Source organism: Carassius gibelio, chromosome A5, assembly GCF_023724105.1.
Source record: "Carassius gibelio isolate Cgi1373 ecotype wild population from Czech Republic chromosome A5, carGib1.2-hapl.c, whole genome shotgun sequence".
In the NCBI taxonomy this organism is placed as follows: Eukaryota; Metazoa; Chordata; class Actinopteri; order Cypriniformes; family Cyprinidae; genus Carassius; species Carassius gibelio.
In genome coordinates, this window is record NC_068375.1 from 27,881,983 (window position 1) to 27,897,148 (window position 15,166).

General features: G+C 40.2%; 1 protein-coding gene across 6 annotated transcripts in view; it reads left to right on the forward strand.

The window, feature by feature from the left end:
* Positions 1–3,658: 3,658 nt before the first annotated feature.
* The window catches only part of LOC128009262 (tenascin), a 31,963-nt gene continuing 20,455 nt past the window's right edge, over positions 3,659–15,166 (forward strand). For 2 of the 6 annotated variants that reach the window (XM_052592937.1, XM_052592940.1), the window contains exons 1-3: positions 3,660–3,928; positions 12,211–12,762; positions 13,142–14,644. In XM_052592937.1, the coding sequence (XP_052448897.1) occupies positions 12,288–12,762; positions 13,142–14,644 (1,978 nt within the window). In that variant the 5' untranslated portion in view covers positions 3,660–3,928; positions 12,211–12,287. Of the gene's footprint in view, positions 3,929–12,210; positions 12,763–13,141; positions 14,645–15,166 lie in introns of all 6 variants that reach the window. The other 4 variants (XM_052592939.1, XM_052592938.1, XM_052592941.1 and 1 more) reach the window with 4 other exon arrangements.

Consider the following 15,166-nt stretch of genomic DNA (forward strand, 5'->3'; position numbering starts at 1 on the left):
TTAATTTCTCAGATCTTGTGGCAAAGATAGTGGCCAAGAGTAACTTCTACAAGCTGTCAAAATGACCTTCCCTCAGTTAACCAGTCCCGCACAGGCTCCCTCCTGCATAATAGATAAAGCTAAGACTTGGGAGGAGAGAGAGGGCATGGGACACAAGCCAGTATTACCTGTGAATTCATTTTTAATGAAGTAAACAGGTCTCTCCAGGTCATGAGGGTGACTGTGAGTTGTGAGTCCTGTCTCATCATTGCTCCCTTCTCTTCTGACACTTTACCTAGCTGCAGGCAGGGCTTCTCTGCTCATAATTAGATCTCACTTGTGCTGATAGAAAGTGCCCTGCTAGCCGTCAAGCCCTTGCTCTTCCTTCAAATGCACTGCCTCCAATTACGTGTGTAAATGAACTGAATGCGAGCTGTGCCTCAGCAACCTTTTCTTTAATTGGTAGAGCCTGTACCTCTAGGTAGATTCGGTTATAGACAGAAAATGTGGAGTAATGTGGAAAAATATGGGCAGAGACACTGTAAGAAAAACAGTAGAATTATATGAAAGTATAGTGCAGCTCCCTGTTGCCTTGAGTTTAATAAATGGTTGAAAAAGCACTTTTAAAAGCTTTCTAAATTTTTCTGTAGTTTGGCAGTAGTTATGCAGTTTTTCAAATAGATTGAGTGTGCATAACGGCTGCAAAGGGGGCATTCGCAAGCACCCTTCTGAATGCTAAAATTACAAATGGGACACCCTATGGTCTCGTGGAATTAACGGACACGTGCACTTGGCAGCCATTGTAAGCCCGTAAGACCGCAAGTGCACATGAAGTGTTCCATTTGGGATAGGGCCAATGATGAATGTCCTACATGCCTGTCAGCTTATGTATTTGCATACCTCGGCGCAGCCAATAGCCAAAGTTTGGGGCGTGGCTACTGTAGCAAGCTGAGCCAGAGGGTGTTTAACAAAATGGTGTGGAAAAAGAGAATTAACAAAAGTGCCATCCAATATTTGAAGACTTGCCAAAATACACAGAGACACACAACAGTGTAAAAGAAGGATAAACATCAGCAGTGTTTTTACAAGATTCAGTCGAATTGACAAACTTGCAGCGTTTTTATTATGGATAAGTAAGTCAAACTTCAAATATGTTCGACCTTTTATTGAAAAAAGTCTACATGTTCCTTTTGAGACATGCCTTGACTTTTATAGACCTGTAAGAGGTGTGTTTGTGATGTTTGAGTTGGGGAGGCATGGTGCACAAAGGGGGTGTTTGTAAAGGTTGTTTAAAAAGCATGCATTATTTTTGTACTATGTGACACTAGTTGCGCAGAAACTGCAAACTGCAGCTTTAACGTGTTTTAATCTTTTTCACTTTTCCCCATTAAAATATAAAAAAATATTTAAAACAAAAAGAATTTACTAATTTTTTTTCTCAGCCTAAAGAAATACAAGACCTTTACATTGAAGCTGTACTATTGTAAGTTGCTTGTAGTATAGCTAAAAAGTGTTGTTTGTTGGGCATATATGTTCTTTTTTTCTGTGTATAATAGATATAATATTTTTAATAGATCTCTCTCTCTCTCTCTCTCTCTCTCTCTCTCTATATATATATATATATATTAAATATAATAGTTCATTGCATATGTGCTGTTTATGATGAGGAGGTCCATGTCTATATGTATGGTCACTCTATAACTGCATGCAGGTAATCATAGATTTAATAGATAAAATAGATAAAACATAGATAAAATAATAGATTTCTCAGCAACCAGACACCAGACTATTTCCACCTCTGACTAAGAGGATCTAAATGTGCCTCTTTTTAAACACTATAATGAGTATAAACATCTTCTCACAAATAAAAGCTGGGTTCCTGTAGCTTGTGTCTGGTTTTGGCTAGAAGAATTTGGCTGTTGGGGAACGATGCGCACACTGTTGTCATTTGGGAAATCAGTTGGTGGATGCATTTTCCCGTGGATGTCAACAGTACAGGGACGCCTGATGAACCCAGAATGCTCCCGCTCCCACTGCTATTCCCTGTGAAGCACTGTGATTCAGTGAAGGAAAGAGTGTGAGAAAAAGGTGAGAGTACGAACAGATGGAGAGGGGTGATACGTATTCTCAGAAAGATGGAGACCATGAGAAAAAAAAGATTAAAAAAAGATGTGTAAACACACACACACACACACACACACACACACACACACACACACACAGAATCACTCACTGATGTTCATGCACTTCAGTTGTATTATGTTCTGCACATATTGGCAGACAGAAATAGATAGACATACTGACTGGATATATGACATGATGGTGGGCGTTATATTAATGCACTTCCATAAAGTCTCTTACAAAGGTTTGGGAGTTCACATTTCATTCTGGCTGAATTTCCTTTCACCACCCACCACATTTATATTTTTGCAGAAAAACACAAGCATGAACACCATTACCAAGAGCATGACTCTGTGGAGTTCACCTTGGGAAATATCATATGCCTGTTCATTGTACTTGTCCATTCAAGGCGAACCTGAAATTTATATCATTTTTGCCTCATGACAAAAAAAAAAAAAAAATCTTGCATTTGAATTTTATCAGTGGCTTTGCATGATTTGAAATGTAATGATTCTCTTTCTGAAATGAGACCCAGATTAAAATCCCATATCGACTGTGCAAATCATCACAGATTCATGACTTATTGAGCACAGGCTGATGGGGGTTGATTTTCCTCTCACCAGAAAAAAAAAAAAAAAAAAACCTTCTTGATTCCTCTCTGGGGGTTTCAAGCGCCCCGTCTCCACGGGTACCTCCCTGTTGCTCCCCAAGAGGACTAAAGGTCAGTTTTTGACAATATGAGAGACATCATCTAATTTCTAATGAAATATGTTTCGCATTTGAATGAGGAAGCCTGGAGTGTAGATCTGCTGGGTCTTTGTTCCATGTTTATTTCAATAAAAGCTGCTGTTTGTATGAAACGCTGGATGCCGTATAGTCCAATAATTGCAGCTGGCTTGGCTGGATGTTCTTCTACCTGCAGTGCACGTAGGGGGAGGTGTTTGTGAGTAGTGCAGATGGAAAGGTGAATAACCTGGCACTCTGAAAGGGAAGAGTATTTACAGAAGCGCAGGGGAGCACGAAAAGCCGGAGGTTGCGGCACAGAGATGGTTCCACTCAGGAGAGGCATTTAAGGTTTTTTAAAAAAAAGGAGATCCAACCTTGAATAAAACAACGCTTTCTTGTTTTTTCATAGCAAGGTTGGATTTGGAGGATTAGAGGTTGATTATGCTGATCACCATACATAATCCCATCATCGGCCGTGTCATGCTCGTCATCAGACACACAAGGTCCTTCCTTCTTTATCCTCCCAGTTAATTCTAATCTGAAATGTATGTTAATGCAGCTTGGGATATATCACTTTCATCCAATCATTGGCTGCTCCAGTTTATAGTAAATGGTCTCTCTCTCTCTCACTTTCTCGCTGTCTCTTTCTCCTCCTCTCTTCTCAGTGTGTGTGTGTGCGTGTGTATGAGTTCGCGCCTCAAGCCTTGAGGCATCCCGTTTCAGCTCCTCAGCTTCCAGTCAGAGGGAGAAAGGGGAGGGGGGTGTATATAAGAGTGGTAGGTAGGAGTGGGGTCTGACCGCAAAGTGTCTACTGTTTAAAAGAAAGGGACTTCACCCTCCCTCTCTCTCTCTCTCTCTCTCTCTCTCTTTTATTCATTCCCTCTCTCAGCATCAGCAGATATACACAGGCTGGATGGAGCACTCTCACTGAGAGCGGAGAGACAGGAGAGAATGACAGGACTGTCATCTGTCTAAAGAAAATTACAAATTAAAAAGCACTTCTAGTGTTCCTGATGTTTTTAACTTTTTGTTTGGCAACACATCGCAATTCCTAGACAGAGGTACATCTCTGAGCCAGTAGGGGAGGATTTGTCTCACTAAGGTAAGCTGTGATGCTCCAAGTCATTTCCATCTACCTGTTAGTGTGACACATTAAATGACTCTGTACTCTTTGTGAGTGCTGCAGTGTTGAATGGATTATTCATTTTGACTTGTTCTTGTTTTTAATGCTTAATCTGAAGGATGATTTGAAGGATGTTGTGCCACTTTGTAACGCTGTTGAAAAAAAAATTTGTTCATAAGTAATATTGTACACTGTGCAAAAATGTTACCTTTAGGTGCAGTACCCTTAAAAGGACACTGTTGTACCTTATCTCCCTATAAAAAGGTGCAGATTTTTACCTTAAGGATGCATATTACTACTCTAAGTATGCACTTAGTATTAAGTATGTGCTAATTAAACTTGTATGCACTAAGTATACTACACTAACTATGCGCGTTTTAGGGGTAAATGACTTAAAAAGATGTACCTTTAAAGGTACTTGCCCAGTGACAAGCTATTGTACCCATAAAGGTATAGTTTTTGCACACATTTTCTGACAGTGTAATACTTAACCAGGGACTTTTAAGGCTGCTATTGATGCATTGACTTGCTTTAGGCTGATCATTATGGTTTATAGGGGAAGTGTCCACATTTGTTTTAAGCAATTATTCCAGCTCTGCTTGAGGGGGAGATACATCAGCGTACGTTCTGAGCGCTGATAGTTTGGTGTAACTCCACACATGGTGGGCTTGTCTGCAGCTGTGGATCAGCCGGCATCCGTTACCTGGCAGAGGGTGTTAGCCCTTTCCAAGGTTTCTGTCCTCTCTCCAGCCAGGGAGAGCAGCAGCTGGTTTGTGTTAGTGCTTCTCTCTTTAGTCTGCTGCTCCTCGTGTAGCTCTGCTGTCGGCTGCCAGCTCTTTTCTCTCTCATTGCAGTGGGGGGGTGGGGTGGAGTGGTGGTGAACGGTTCTCGGTTCAGTGCGCTGTCCTTACTGATGGGTTGCATCCGTTTAGGAGAATGGAGAAACTGAGGTGATGAGAAGATGTGCGTGTGGTGGTAGGGGGAGGGGTCTAGGCTGGGAAACATAGGGGCGCAGAGACGCCTTATGAGTTCGTATACAGAATGGGGTGGGGGTCAGTGACAGAGACCCCCTGGATCCAAGGGTCCTAAATGGGAGGGAGGTTCTTCTAGGAATGAAGTAAGCATTGAGGGATAAAACTCATGACTGTATAAATAATTCTTGATGAAATGTTCTTCTTTTTATGTTATTTTTTGAGACAAAATTTTTTTGTGAATATTCTCAGAATGTAAACATTAAAAATGTCTACTTCATAATAGCCCAAATATTTTATCTGTTTTGTTGTGTGATGATGTCAGTGCCTCTAGGGTTGCTAAAAAAAGTGTCAAGTGCACACATGATTGTTACCTAGTCGGAGTGTTTCAATGTTTGATGATGCAATGTGCAGTGTATTCACTGACAGTGCCACTCAGAACAAAGATGAGTGGGAAACTAGCCTTTGTTTGAACAGCTGTCAGCTCTGCTCCTGGCCTGGCAATGCACTTGGAGCAACTATTGGACCCTCTGTGTTCTCCTGTGTCTGTCCGTCTGTCTGTCTGTCTGTCTATCTATGTGTATTAGATGTGCATTATTCTAATCACATTTATCAATATTCTGCCAAGGAAACTCAACAAATTAAGATTTTAGTTGTTTTAACAGACAAATAAAGCATTACAGTTTTTGTCTGTTTTTTTTTGTTGTTTTTTACGGTTTCCTACATTATCAGTTGCTAATGTCATGATGCTCAAAATGTATTATATAGATTTCTGTGCAGTAGTCTTATCTCTCAAAACATCTAGTCTTTTGTCAAGCACATTTATTTTTATATTATTTTACACAGTACACTTTTTGTAAATTTGACATGAATTGTGCAAGTGAATCTTGATTAATGAAAAGAAAGTAGACCAACAAATGATAAAAACATTTCTCTGAAATAGCTCAAAGGTTCATCTCTCTATCTCTGTTTGTCTGCCTGTCTATTAGTTTCTTTGAAATATGCTCAAGAAGAGCTCTTTTCTTCTACACACAAAGTTCAGAATCATATGTCGGCATCAGTGAACAAAGATTTCCTTAGTAGACTTCAATGTGTTAAAGTGTCGCAGTCCCAGATGGTTTTAATGGCTGTCTGATGCTGATGTAATATGGTTAGAAAACCATGGGCTCAAAGCAGAGACAGTGTCCCTGTTGGTGGCGATGAGCACATGTGTCTTCCTCAGAAGTGAGGAACTCTGGTTAGTTGTCAGTGACCCTACATGCTAGGGGATAAGGAAAGAATTTTAAGTTAGCAGAAGTTTTTGGGATGTTATAAATGAGAAATCTATAAAGCTCAGGGTATCTGAATTTTTGACATTTCTGCTTCCAATTCAAACTCTGAAAATAGATGTCTTAATCTCCCAGTCAATATTCTTGCATTTCAGTGTGGGAAAACAGATTTTTATTTCCAGGATGAGGAAAAAGGTTCAATAGGGTCAATAAGTTGAAAGAGCTTGTTGCTCAGTTCCAAAAGATAATATTGTGATGAAGCTAATTACTATAGGTATGTAGGGTAAGTAATGGGATCCAGCAGCATGCAATTTTTTTTAAAACGACATTTTTTTTTAGAGAACAGCCATGCTATATCACACTTGATCATGTAAGTAAGAGGAAATACAACATTTCTTGGTGTTGAAGAAAAAGCCATTTTCGGTTTTACAAAACAAAAAACATGGTAGCTTTTATTATTTCTAGAACAGGAAAGAATAATCAATAGCTTACTATTTTGGGAAGGGAATCCTTTGTGCCTATGAAAAAATGACCTCCATGTACAAATACGGCTTTTTACTCTGCAGAAAATTGACTTCTGGGTTAAAATATGGTCTTCTATTCTTTGCAGTTCCTGACAGACCACAATATATCCTTAGAAAAAAATAAATTATAAAACAAATTTGTCTTTCTAAGACCAATATGTGAGGCACTAGTACCGGGAATAGTGTTTGAACTTCATTGTGGCAAACGGGAGTCAGAAATGGCAGAAGTTTGTGCTTTTAAGGTCTGAACAAATGAGCCTGCTTTTCTGGCTGAACAGAGGTTAAGCTAATAAACACGGGGTCACCCGTGCTGGAATGTAAAATGAGACTGCAAGTAACAAATCTTCCTCCTTTATTCCTTCCTTCTTGACTTTAAGAGAAAGCCAACATGGAAGTTGAAGCCAGGAATTATTCAGCTTCATTCCCTGTAGACTTCTCCAGTGTCTGTAGTCTCAGATGTTGACTGACTTGTCCTAAACTTTCCATTTCTCCTTAATCAGCATGATGGAGTTCACCTTTGGCAATGTCACCCTAGCTCTATCGTGTCCACTTTGAAAGCTTCTTTGGTGAAAGTGCAGCAATGTCAGCGAACCGCGGTCCATTCAGAGCAGTGCAAACACCTCTATCTCTGCCCACACACCAGCCAGGCTTATCACTCAAATATATACACACACACACACAAACCTCCTATCGGTGCAATCAGATCTTCCGGCATCATTAGAGCTCTGTAAATGGGGCTCGACTGTCATGAAACCCATCTTTTTAATTGTGAAAACAACCTGCATTGCCTTTCACTTATCAGTCTGCATGTAATCTTATTCCTCTCCCTATAGTATATAAAGATAAAAAAATAGCCCACAGGAATGGAATGATCCATAATAAAATCATGCCGTTTGGGGTTTAAAATTGAATTAAAGAAGTATCTTTAAACTCTGGCAATGAAACCAGATGCAATATTAATAATTACTTAATCTCATTATTATGAGATTGGAACAAATAGGAATATAATATACAGGGCCACATGTTTTTAGGTTCTGGTTTCACACCTCGCTGTCAATCCACCAGTGGGAGGAATGCGAAGAGAATGCATTGGGTGAGAGATCACTTAATGTGGCATTTGAGAGACCTTTAAGCTTCCATTGCACATACAGCCGTGAGACAGCACGTCTGCATGTTTATGATTGTCAGACATATTCATTTGAATCTGTTCAGTAAACCCACTGCAAGCACTTCTAAAGCACAGACAAGCCAAGCAAAATAGAGTATTGAGCTATAGACAATTGTCAGCTTGTTTGAGGACAGTGGACAGTCACAATGCACATCCTGCATTCACATCACATTCTAAAAACTAACAGGATGTCAGAGAGATGAAAAATATCAGTAAGAGAGAAGAAGAACTCCAAAACTATTGAAAGAAAATACAGAATAAAACTGTGTAATGGTCAACTGAACCATTCCTGCTACATAAGCATTGCTCAGGAAGGCAATGACTTACAAATCCATTTATGAAGCAATAACAGTGGCTGTATGCTTTGCCATCGATCCGAGAGCACACACCATTGAACGGCGTTATGAGCTGGTCTGGAAATCCATCTCTGTGTTGGATGATTATGAGCTGCTTCATTGTGCTGCCTGATTATGACCTTGGACAACCATGCAGTTGATAATGATCCTCTTAATGACAGCTTACACATAATTGTAATGTTTTCAATTATGATTTATCAGAATTTTTGGGTCTTCAACTTAGACCAGACACCTTTCAGCAGGTTTACTGCTCTGCTGACTGGATTAAGAAATATTTACTCAATTTCTTTGTATTAATTTTTAATAAAGTTTGACCTTCACTGGCTGAGGAATGATACAGTGTGTACAGCATTCCTCTGGGAGAATTTTTTTTTTCATCACTGACTCCTTCCAGTATTAAATAAACTGTCAGGGCATTTTATGACATCTTTTAAGGTGAATAGAGTCTAGACAATACCAGTTCATTCACTACTGCAGATGACCCATATTAAGACTGCGTCCCAATGAAGGCAAGTGCTTTCTGTCATGGGTGACCTACAAAACTGAGTCTGCTTGATGATTTCATAGATATAAACTGAGGAAGAATTGTACTTCCCTTCTGTTCAACAGACTGTGGATAATGTCATCTCTAATCACTGAATATGAAACTGAACGATGAACTGTAAAATCAACCTTTTTTTGGTTAGTTTACCAATAACCATTCACCACCCCATCAGCCTTCTAAAGACAGGAATACATGTTTTCTTTTCTTTTATTTCTATTTACTTTTCCAGATTCTATAACATCAACAGCTGTCATCTAAAAAAATGTGTTACTAATTCCCATCCACTTTACGATAATAATGTGTTTTGTACTTTGTAATCTGGTTTTTGGCATATTTTATGGCAGGTTTTATGTCTTTGTAGTATACATTTGATCACAGCTAATTATGCCACAGTCCCAAACCGCCAACTTGCTAATTGCTCAATTATAAACGGCTACAAACTTCTAATTTAAACCGCAAGTAAGCTAATTTGTTTGTGGCACATTGGTGTTGTGGAAGAATCGTTTTAACTGTCACTATAATTTATGACTTAGAAGAGTCATCTGCTCTCTGTGTGAGATATTCTGCCTTTCAAATGCTCTAGTCAGCATTCAACACTTAGTGCAGGACCAATTTAGATCACTGGCACTAAATATGTGTGCCAGCAGGTTCACCCCACCATTAAAATTCCTCTCACATTAGACACATGGAAGCCAACTGGCCCAGCCAGTGTCTGAGAAAGTAACAATGTAAAAAAAAATAGACCTGGCATGAGAAAGCAGCAGTCACATTGTGTCTGGTTTATCTGAAAGTGCCAGTTAGCAGCAGCATTAGCATACTGCTCTGAGATCAGCACTGTATTGATGGAGCTCTAATAAAAGAGACTGCCTTTGTCTAATTCCCGCTGTTCAAAATGCATTAAAGAAAAAAATAAAATGAAGAAATCTCTTCCAATCTAGTGATAATAACTGCTAATTATTTAATAGTCAAGTATATCCATATCCAGCCAGTTTCATTCATTTACACTCCACCCTTCACCAGGGGTTAAGGATGTAAGGGCAAATGCAGACATAAAGACCGGCTTGCACCTTCAAAGTCATCTTCTTTCTTCGATTCTTGTGGCAACAAGCCAGGTTTTTAAAGTGAAAAAGCCAGTTACCCATCCAGGACTAAAACCGCAAAGCGACTCAAAGCAATTTTCCGCTTATTTAGCTGATTTAATCCCAGGGTATAGATGTGAGGAACAGGAGCAGAGTAGGTCCCCTTCACCCCCGAGGGTCCAGATTGGAGTCTCCCATCATAGAGCCCCCCTCAAGTGCTCCATCACAGAAGCATTCATCCCTGTCTGTCTAACCATGGATGGACGGCAGCAGCTCACCTCTCAGTCCCTAATCACATGTCAAAGTGAACACTGAACAGATCCACGCAAGGTATTACCTGCTGATGACCTTGCATGCTGTGGCTTTGGGTTAGCCCCCCTGCAGCTGTGTCAAAATTAGGATCTGTGTAACCACTTTGAATTGTTCTTTTGTTACAGAAGGACTGTTCCAATGATTTTGTTTCAAAGTGTTTTATCCAAAAAAATTTTTTTGACATTTTGTCATCATTTATTTACCCTTACATCGTTCCAAACCTGTTTGCAATCTTTCTTCAGTAGAACACAAACACAGGATTTTCCAAAATCTGGCCTAGTGGTTAGAGAGTATGACTCCTAACCCTAGGATTGTGGGTTTGAGTCCCAGGCTGGCAATACCATGACTTAGGTGCCCTTGAGCAAGACACTGAACCCCAAACTGCTCCCTGGGCGCCGCAGCATAAATGGCTGCCCACTGCTCTGTGTGTGTTCAGTGCTGTGTGTGTGCACTTTGGATTGGTTAAATGCAGAGCACGAATTCTGAGTATAGGTCACCATACTTGGCTGAATGTCATGTCACTCACACCCATGTAGTCTCTACAGTCAATGGGGTCCAGTCAGTGTTGTTTTTGACCACACTGACTTTCATTTAATGCACAAACGAAATCATCAACATATTTTCAAAATTATAAATAGATTTTTTTTTTGGGAATTATCTATCTCATGTCAAATTCAGTACTAGAAAATATAAAGAATCTTTCTAAAATAATCTAATGAAAATTATTAATTTGAAGGGGTTAAATGTGTTTGAATGACTAGACAAGGTGCAAGCTGAAAATTTGACATAAATATTGGGTGTTTTATGGTATTACATAGTAAGTGTTAGCATTCTTGAAAGGTGGTTATATCCATCTATAATGGATCCCATTTGGTTTTCATAACATTCAGGAAAACAGCTATATGGAAAACTGAATCTGCAATCCTGTAGTTGCCAAGTATGTGACCATATGATCTGCACATCAAGACTGTTTAAACACAGACACCCTCAATCTTCCTATTACACTCCACAATACAGAACAGTAAAGTGCTTGAAAAGCTATAACAGCCATTTTATTTGAATGAAATTTTTAACAGAACAATGCACTTAGTAAGTGACAATGCTCCTGGGCACTGCAAAAACTGTACTTCTAACTTATTGTAATTAGAAAAGTGTTGTGTTTTAAAGGAAAACTCTGCTGCTCTCTGGAGAATGGTCCAAGAATGCTAACTTTTCTGAGAAGTGTGAACTCTGAACACCCACACTAGCGGAAGCGCTGCAGATGGTCTCCTCCGCACGAGTATTAATCTGTCAGCATGAGCTGTGGGCAGAGCGTCAGAGAGGAGACTACGCTCCTCAGACTCAGGTGTTACCTGCTGTGTGTCATGGAAGCCTGTCATAGGAAACACTGCTGGAGCTCTCGCTCCTGAGCTGAAGTTTGCCTTACTTTTATTGGCCAGAGATGATCTTTCTGGATACCAAGGCAACCATAACCTGAGTTGTACTTAGTGTCTGTCTATACTGCAGTGTTGCTGACTGGCATGCATGCTTAATTTTTTTTTTTTTTTTTTTTTTTTTATGTTTTATTCTGAATATGAACACTCCCTAGTGTGATGTGGTTTACTTTAGTTGAATATAATTCATTCTGGTTTGAAAGTACATACGAGTCGAGGGTTAAAGCATTTAATTTTCCTTTTTCTTTTGTCAGGATTTTCTGTGCAAAGTCTATGATACAAAAACACTATATACCTTTATAATATAATCATATTATTATATTTTTAATATTGGTTAAACATTCATATTTTAAGATTTATTAATTTATTTAAGTTAATATTTATTTTGTCTGTAGTTTTTAATTGTGCTTTATAAATATTGCGTAAGCATTAGAATTATCCTTCAATGTATTTAAAATTCATTAAATGACTGGATTCTTAATTATTGATGCTTCCTTTTACATTTTTCAAGGATTTTGACACTGGCTTTCCAGTCCACACCTGAATATGCATTAGAAAGAAATGCGTAAAAGCAATATGAGTGACTGCTCTAATTCCATTTTGCAGGATTAAACCCACATCTCCAGTATCTTAAAACAGTTTGAACAATCACACCAGTAGGAAGAGTCAAGGAACAAATCATCATGGGGATGCAAGGCCTGCTACTGGCCTGTGTGGCAGTAGCCATGTTAGTTCATCTATCTAGTGCTGGCCTGGTGAAAAGAGTACTTAGACACAGAAGAGAATATCTGTCACCAACCACGGAGAACTTGACCCTCCCAAGCCCCGATCAGCCTGTGGTTTTTAACCATGTATACAACATCAATGTTCCTTCTGGATCCCTGTGCTCTGTGGACTTGGATTCACCTGGAACAACACCATTGAAGCCAAAATCGGCCAATCTGCAGTCTGACCAACACATAGAACACACCACGGATGGAGAGAATCAAATTGTTTTCACGCATAGGATTAACATTCCCAAGCAAGCTTGTAGTTGTGATAACCACATGCCCGACCTGAAGGATCTTCTGAACAGGCTGGAAATGCTGGAGGCAGAGGTATCCAGTCTAAGAGAGCAGTGCACCAGTGGAACAGGCTGCTGTGGTGCTCAGGTTACAGGTGAGAACAAATATTACATAAATACTTAGGTAGTCCATTAGGAGGCTGAGCCTCATTGCTAATTTATTCAAAATAAAATAAACTTTTAATTAATTTAAAATGATCAGTTAGAAACACACATTATGTATTTTGATGTTGAAGTCAAATGGCAGATATTTGATTGCATTTACACACACCTTTAAAAAAATCTTGTTTTTTTAATCATTGAAATATTCATTGAAAAATGTCTGCATTTTAGTATTTATTCTTTAAAAATACTTACAGAAATGTTCATGAAATCACTAAGGAATTGTTCAGTTCTGTACAATTCCCATTCGTGTCTAAACCAGCATGAAAGTGTTTCTCAGCATAAGCCAAAAATGACTAAAAACCTTTTTAGCAGGTGAAGTCACAACAAAACCCTACTGCAGTGGCCGTGGCAACTACAGCACTGAGACCTGCAGCTGTGTGTGTGAGCCCGGTTGGAAGGGAGTCAACTGCTCTGAGCCAGAATGCCCGAACTTTTGCCAGGATCAAGGCCGTTGTGAAGACGGCAAGTGTGTCTGCTTCGAGGGCTTCGGTGGCGAGGACTGCAGCATCGAGCTTTGCCCTGTGGATTGCGGTGAGAATGGAGAATGTATCGACGGAGCTTGCATATGTGCAGAGGGCTTTATCGGTGAGGACTGCAGTTTGACCAACTGCCTAAACAACTGCCTTGGCAGGGGGCGCTGTGTGGATGACGAATGTGTATGTGAAGAGCCTTGGACGGGCTTTGACTGCTCCGAACTCATCTGTCCCAACGACTGCTTTGACCGTGGCCGCTGTGACAATGGAACCTGCTACTGTGAAGAGGGTTTTACTGGGGAAGACTGTGGGGAACTTACCTGCCCCAAAAACTGCAACCACCGTGGCAGGTGTGTCAATGGACAGTGTGTCTGCAATACTGGCTACAGCGGAGATGACTGCTCCAAGCTAACCTGTCTCAATGACTGCAGACAGAGAGGGCACTGCTTCAATGGGAAGTGCATTTGTGACCCTGGGTTCGAGGGCGAGGACTGTAGCATTCTTTCCTGCCCTGACAACTGCAATGGCAGGGGACATTGCGTAAATGGTGAGTGTATTTGTGGTGTTGGCTATAAAGGTGATGACTGCTCTGAGCTTTCTTGCTTCAATAACTGTCATGATCGTGGCCGATGTGTCAACGGGAAGTGCATTTGCAAAATGGGCTTTACTGGAGAAGACTGCAGCATCAAGACCTGTCATCATGACTGCCATGGACACGGAGAGTGTGTAGACGGCAAATGCGTTTGCCATAATGGCTTTGCTGGAGATCACTGTGGCATCAAGACCTGTCCCCATGACTGCCATGGACGTGGACATTGTGTAGACGGCAAATGCGTTTGCCATAATGGCTTTGCTGGACAACACTGTGGCATCAAGACCTGTCCCCATGACTGCCATGGACATGGGCAGTGTGTAGATGGCAAGTGCATTTGCCGTGATGGTTTTGCTGGAGAGGATTGCAGCATCAAAACCTGTCCCAATGACTGCCATGAGCGTGGACAGTGCGTGGATGGCAGGTGTGTTTGCCATGCTGGTTTTACTGGCCATGACTGCAGTGAGTTGACTTGCCCCAGTGACTGCCATAACCGAGGACGTTGTGTAAATGGTCAATGTGTTTGTAACATTGGATTCACTGGGGAGGACTGTGGTACAAAGACGTGTCCCAATAACTGCCTGGACCGTGGCTACTGTGAAGATGGAAAGTGTGTCTGCTTTGAGGGGTACACCGGTGAAGACTGCTCTGTTCTGACATGCCCAGCAAACTGCAATGACCAAGGCCAGTGTCTGGATGGAATGTGCATATGTGATTTAGGCTTCACTGGCGACGAGTGCTCTGAAAGTAAGTCACTATCATTTACACTAGCATATGTAACACTGCATATGAGTAGGTTATACTCACACTTTTATGGCTGTTATACTTTCTAAAAAAGGAAAAGCAAGTCTTTTGTGATTTTTACAAAATCTCAATATGATCTAATTGAATAACACTAAGCAAATATAGAAATGCCAAATGTACAGTTTCTTTGTGAGCACTTCAAATTGTCTTTGAGAAATGCATATTATATTATATACTATTCTACCAAATTAATTATGAATAAATGGCTCAATAAATGAACAAACCAGATCATCAAACCATTATTTACAATTATTTGTATGAGTTTCCTGTCAGTCAAAATTAACAATTGTGACATCACTAGGATAACATCAGTGGCATCATCCATCAACTGCACAAACAACTGTTTCAAACAGGTTTCCCAAACCATCCTCTAACCAGTAGTTATGCCCCCAACCCGTGTCTTGGCTGAGTGTTGCAATGACAGGAAATGTGTTAACAACACCATAGAGCCACATTGTTTTAGGA